Raw genomic sequence first — 6,668 nt, forward strand, 5'->3', positions numbered from 1 at the left:
AGTCTTTGCGATGGGTTCATGTGCTACTTTTTGGCTGAGACATAGGTGACATAAGGTGATGCATCAGTCGGCTTTGCCGCCACTTATTCTTTGATGTCAGCTTGGATGGTCTGGGTCATTAGGAAGCCACCTATGTCTCCTATAAGTAGGTCCGCCACTGGATTCTGTCACTGATAGTAAGAAAGTATATATAGAAAATACATTTTCAAACATTTAATACCTCAAAATACCTCACACAAGCTTCTCAGCTTTGTATCCCAGTGCTGCAGTGACACAGTAGGGAACTATAGCCACAGTAGCCAGAGGCACAGTGGCACTTTTACAGAACGACAGCAGATAGAACAGAGCTCCGCTGTGTACTGGTGGCCGAAAAGCAGAGTCAAATAAGTGCAGCAGCACCAGTGTTGCACTTAAACAGACGGACCTGTAGATGGCACCCTTAGCATACCTGCCGGCCATCACTGTGTTGGCGTGAGCATGCAGAGGCGAGTGGAGCCCCAGGCCAAGGCCCAGCAGAGTCCCAGTGTTTCTGAACAAGCTGGCCAAGGGGCTGGTGTCCACGCTGACCCATTCTGCTCGGCGGCACCAGCACCGCGCTTTCTCCACACTCCAGAGGAGGTCCACGCCAACCAGCTGGAGGCACAGGTACAAGAGGAGAGCCAGGGACAGGAGGAGCAGGGAGGTGAGGAGGTAAGAGTACAGGCCGGCCTTGCGGATCTGCCAGGTCCGGCTGAGAGATTCTGCCACCAGGATACCTGAGAGGAAAACCAATTTTTAAATCAGTCTTTTTTTTTGTGTCTGTTTTATTTTAATTTATGATGCAGTAACACTTGTACAACCTTGTACAACCTGTTCCATTGACAATGTACTCAATTGTGCTCATGAATTAAAGCAAATTTTAATTTGAAAACCACTTTGACAGTGCTTTCGGTGTACGATCCCAATGCGAAAAACCACCTCTCATGTGTGCATGGTACGCCTCAGAAAAGCGTCAGGTTAAAATACTGCCAGTAACAGCAAATACAAGGAGCATGAGGGCAGTTATGGGCTAAGTCCAATGTTCGCTTCCCCATCTGAACATGATGGTTTTTTTGATTAATCCTAGCCATCAATGAGTTTGTTGCCTTATCTTAATCATCTTTGGCAGCATGTGTGTTTGTCCTGGAGTTGGTTGCAATGTGCAGTTGTTGTCTAAACATAACCACGTGCAGCATAAACCCACCATGTGCTTGTATTGACATTATAGTTGCTGCATCCCAGAATGTACATATCAGATTCGGGAGGGAAACTACAGTGTAATATGTAGACACACATATTAAGAACCCTAAAATGTGCTTTTGCTGTTGCAGCTACACTTGAACAGTGTAGCTGCAACAGTTTGAGTTTTAACGAGTTTAGCGATAACGTGACCAGGCAAGTTGTGGGTTTTTGTATACCAAGAGCTCTGATTGTGACTATTTAGTCACATTTTGTGGCAACGAAGCACCACTGAGCCTCGCAAAGCTGTTTACACATTTAAAGGCACTGTGATAATGGTTAAACAACTGCTACCTGTTGACCAGAGGCTTCAATTTCACAACAAAACATCAATACTTGCGGCCCAAGAACAAGACTTAATTTAACTTGATTGTAATAGTGCTTATAATGCGACCTTACCTATACCCTTTTTTTAACCTGTGTTGTAACTGCAGTTCATTTAATACATTTGTGTTCTAGTACTATTATTATTTTTAATCCATATTGCCCCATCCTAAAATCAATGTTATTATAATGACAATATTTGTTCAAATTAACAGGTTTTAATGAGCTGTGGTGTTATAACAAGAAGTGTTTCTCATTGAAATGAAGCAATTTAATTTGTAGTAATAACAAAAAAATGTACTGCTGTGACATCAAAGTAAAAAAGATCTTGTTCTTTCCCAATTTTCAATTTGACATCTACATGGTCTGTCCGTACCTATGACAACTCCTGTGATGACCTGGTGTGGGAAGTGAGCAGCGACAAAGACCCTGGAGAGGCACACACACAGCTGCACACACCAGAACAGTGTCCACAGTGAGACACGCACACACCTGAAGGACAGGTACGCATTATTGGTCTGACTGTTTGCAATGCACTGAGGTATTATACAGTGATTAAAAGTGAGAGTGATCTTACCATTTCTTGATTTGATGTCCTTCTTCCTTCAACACTATGGCAACAAGTGATGACATCATGGTGTAGTAGACTCCTGCAGCCCCCATGGCGTGACCTGACGGACTTCCTGTCAGGGGTGGAAGTAAACATCTTTTTAGATCTGGACTGAATTTGAAATTGAATTTACTCACACATGTTACTCCAAAGGTGTAGTCCTACCTGGTCCAGTCTCGCAGGTCATGGGGAACTGCTCTATCATTGGCTGGGAGGAGTTACCATAGTAACCCGTCTCCTGAACCCACCAATAGGGACGTTCTCCAAACAGAAGCCTTAAAATGGTGTCATGGACTTCGTAAATTGCATCATCAACATCACTGTCATTATTATGGTCATCATCATCATCATCATCATCATCATCATCATCACCGCCACTCCTCACCATTTCAGCATGAGGTTGACCCAGTCTCCCACAACTGCCACCCACACCAGTTTGATGGCTTCAGCTTGCCGTAGATGAAACCATATGGGGAACAACAAGAAGAAGGTGTTACGTAGGTCAGTTGCCATAGAGACTGACAGGAAGTAGCCCTGCCTGTGGCTGAAGTGGGTCTGCAGGTAGTATGTGCTGCTCACACCGGAGCTGTGGAGCAAGTCCATTACCACTGCAAGAGAGGAAGGTGGAAAAAAGTGTAACTTTGCCATCTGTGTGTGTGGTGTGTGTTTGTGTAAATTCACTTATTACTCTGAAACACAAAGCAAAGTAAATGTGTGTGTTTGCTCTTACGTTATGTGTGCATGTGTTGTTGTTATGGATGGGAAAGAATCCAAGGGCTGTTGTTGGGTCTCTGAGTACCAAATGAGTGTAGCTGCAAGTTAGAGCGGGTCCAGTGAAACTAGAATGTGACAACGTTTTAAATGCAACTGCAAACTAAGTTGCACTTGATTGCAGTGGAGGCAGAGGGTAGATGACAGGGACACTGCAACACCTTCTGGACAGTCCAGAGGAACAAACAGACCAAAATGGCAAGATGGTAAAAGAAAACATGCATTCAATGTGCTGCTATGAGTGATGCTTCAGAGGACACACCAATATGTTATAACAATCCATTGGTCCACACAGCCAGCACACATTAAAGCCTGTCTTAAAACCTTAAACCACAGTTAAGCTACTGAGAGCAACGGTGCTCTTATATAATAAAATAACAATATCACATTGATACAATAGACAAAATCATACTTACAGAATTTGGTGTTTGTGCTGTTTAGTGCATCCTCCTCTCGCCAACTTTAGTTTAGATGAATGATGCACAAACAAGTCAGTCCTCTCGTGCTGCTATAAACAGCAGCTTTATCAGTGCAGCCAGTGATGTGTGTTTTCTGTGTGTGTGTGTGTGTGTGTGTTTGAGAGAGAGAGAGAGTGTCCTTAATTTAAGTGCTATCAAAGGTGTCTGCTGAGATGCCCCATGATTGTTGTGTAAAGCTTGCCTGTATCTGGTCATTGAGTGTTTTGATATGTTGTAATATTTGTCAAATGTATTTGCCAAACTCATGCAGTGCAGGCAGAGTTTATGACTGTGATGGATGGATGGGTTGTGAGTGTTTGTGTGTGTGTTTATGGTGTTGTGCTGCTAGTCAGATACAGGGTCTCTTTTATAGTCAGGCAAATCATCTGGTCCCCTGGCTTGGACTTTGGACTGGAGTGAGAGAGAAACAACAGAGAGGAGGGAGGACAGATGGGAAAAGGGGAGGTTTGATATGATGGATGCCATCGTGCTTTCAGCATGTGAAAAACCAGTGTGTGTGTGTGTGTGTGTGTGTGTGTGTGTGTGTGTGTGTGCATGAATGCTCATCATTAACTACCCTTTTTTTTTGGACTTTTTTTCCACTTGCAGTTCATTTTTGGTTCTGTGCCATAATAAAATTAGGCATTTGTGTTGCAACAGAAGCTGTTAGCTGTTAAGTGATGCAGTTTTTTTTCCCATCATATACGCTGCAGATATTGCTCTGACAAGCATGCTAGGGACCACTGGTTCACAACCCAGCTAACAATTTTCGCTTCTATAAACGTTCTGAGAACAGTGCAATGCAAACACTGAATGCTTTGAAGACCTTTTCAGTGGCAAGTTTTTATTATGTTCCCAGAATGCTCTTAAAGTTCAGGCAACATTTTCTATAAACATCAAAAAATGTTATTATTATTATTATTATTATTATTTATTGTTAATATATCACATTACATTTTCATCCAAAAATAAAAGGTCTGTAATCTCGGTCCTCACTAACATTTTCTAAAAATCGCCTTGAAAACGTTCTTCTTTTGTTCTCACGTAATATTGTGGGACCGTTTTGTAAAACAATATTCTATGATCTGTCACCTCTCAACATCACCAAAACATCCTCAAAATGTTGCAGTTCAAATGTCACGTCTTAGTCAGCATTTAACCTTAAAGGAACATTATTTGAAATGATAAACATCCTTCAAACATTCTTTGTACATTAAATTAAAATGTTTTCTTCAAAACATTATTGCAACTTGTAGGTAATGTTTCCTGCTACCTGGGTGAGAAGCTTTTTGTACTTAAAGAATGTGGTATTATCATCATATAATATAATTTTATACAGTATCTTAATATAAAAATATTGATAAAAAATCACAATATTTAAATGAATTGATATATTTAAATTCACTGTAATTCTCCCATTTATGCAGTTCACACATAAATAAACAAGATATAATATGAATGCAGGAAATGCTAGAGAAAGTATGGGAAAAACATGAACAGAAGGGGTTAACATCCAAGTTGCTCCTTGAAAAATACTCTAGTTTTCCTGTTGACCAGCACTGTGTGTGACACTGTTCCACTTTCCAGCCACAAGTTTCCACTGTGACACAGGATCAGGACATGTCGTGATTAACCACGTGGCTGAGGAGGAACGCACGTACACATGCATTTTCACGAGTAAACACATCTGCCGGTCTGCAAACACACGCATGGATACACACAGACTGTCTGACTGAGCATCCTCTGCACATCCCCTCCACCACTCCACCACTGCTCACCCCATCTGACTCAGGCAGTTGCTTTCTATTTCAAAATAATTCTCATGTCTCCAACAGCCTTTTAATTTCACTCTCCACTACTGGTATATACAGAACTTTCAATAAAAAGAAGGCACCTTTGAGTATGAGTTTATTTAACCTTCTATGGTCCCATGTTGCCTCAAGGTTACATACCCATTTTTTACTCTTTACACTCACACAACACATCATCAGTCATGTTGCTGTACTGTAAAACAGAGCCACGACCTTAAGGAAACCAATGGACCTGCATACAGTATGTTGTAACTCTCTGGAGGCCATAATTAACTTTCAGAACATCTTTTTACAGTAGCAACTTTAAAAAAATAGATTCACAACAATTAACGAGTAAAGTTTAATTTCTATTGTTTAATGTTTAATTAACAGAAAATTACTAAAATACAAATGTTGCCTTAAAACATCATACCATTATGGAATCCCACCATGACAATATTTGGTATTGTGTATTTAAGTTTATTTATTTAGTCATCATGTTTTTGCCACATTCTCAGCTTTCATACAGCCTTGAAAGGTGGCTTTTGGCGTCGGGGTCATAATGAAATCACGGCAAAAGTGACATTATCTGACAGCTTTGTGCGGTGCATATTACAGTCTTTCCATTCAGAGAAGTGAACAAATAAATGATAAAATAAAAGCATCTGTCTTTTGTTTATTTTAATGAAGTAATAAAAGAAAATAAAAAAAAGAAAAAGCTTTAACAGAGTCTGTCTATTTTATAATTGCAAACAGAGTGTTAGATAATTAAGAGAGGTTTCCTCCGCTGAGATAAAGTGTACTGTAACAAGGGAAGTTTGTCTCAGTTTCCTCACACACAAAAGAAAACTTCCAAGGACAGTTGGTCAGATAATTAGCACAAATTCATATGAGTTGACTTCAGGTCAAATCAAAAGTTAATATAAGATGATTAAGGTGAATGTATGAGGTGAATATAAGGTGTTTCATTTGAATGTATAAGGTAAGGGACAATTTTTGTCTCTACACTTTGTAATGAGAACTTGGGAATCCTATGTGGCTGGACAGTCAAGTGTCAAATTGTAACCTGGGTATCGTTGTGTGTACAATGTGAATCCCCGGATATTAGATGTTTATCTGCATTTTTGTGTAGTGTAGTAGTGTAGTGTAGTAGGTCATCACATGACACAGTTGAGGTTTGTTTCACAAAATGTATTACAAATGCAGTTACATAAACAATACCTTCCACCCATATCTTAAGATGACTGATTTGAAAGAAAAACCATCGTGAAGAAAGCGAAAATCTGTAAGAGTGATTGGTAGAGTTTTTTTAATTAGCCAGTATGTTAAACAATTTTTGAGCATGACGTAAATTTAAAAGTATTTTAAGTTAGTTACATAGCTGGGGCATCTGATCAGGAAGGCAACTGGATACCTCTAGTTGGGTTCTTTGTAAATCCTGTTCTCCAGCCACTGCAG

General features: G+C 40.1%; 1 protein-coding gene across 1 annotated transcript; it reads right to left on the minus strand.

The window, feature by feature from the left end:
- Nucleotides 1–231: 231 nt before the first annotated feature.
- On the minus strand, nt 232–3,858 carry LOC121957029 (glucose-6-phosphatase catalytic subunit 1-like). Its single transcript, XM_042505522.1, has 6 exons — nt 3,379–3,858; nt 2,577–2,799; nt 2,357–2,466; nt 2,159–2,264; nt 1,958–2,073; nt 232–755 (listed from the first exon to the last, which is right to left on the minus strand). The coding sequence occupies exons 2-6, from the start codon at nt 2,792–2,794 to the stop codon at nt 232–234; spliced, it is 1,074 nt and encodes a 357-aa protein (XP_042361456.1). The 5' UTR covers nt 2,795–2,799; nt 3,379–3,858.
- Nucleotides 3,859–6,668: the final 2,810 nt, after the last annotated feature.

This window comes from Plectropomus leopardus, chromosome 17 (assembly GCF_008729295.1).
Source record: "Plectropomus leopardus isolate mb chromosome 17, YSFRI_Pleo_2.0, whole genome shotgun sequence".
NCBI classification, from domain to species: Eukaryota; Metazoa; Chordata; class Actinopteri; order Perciformes; family Serranidae; genus Plectropomus; species Plectropomus leopardus.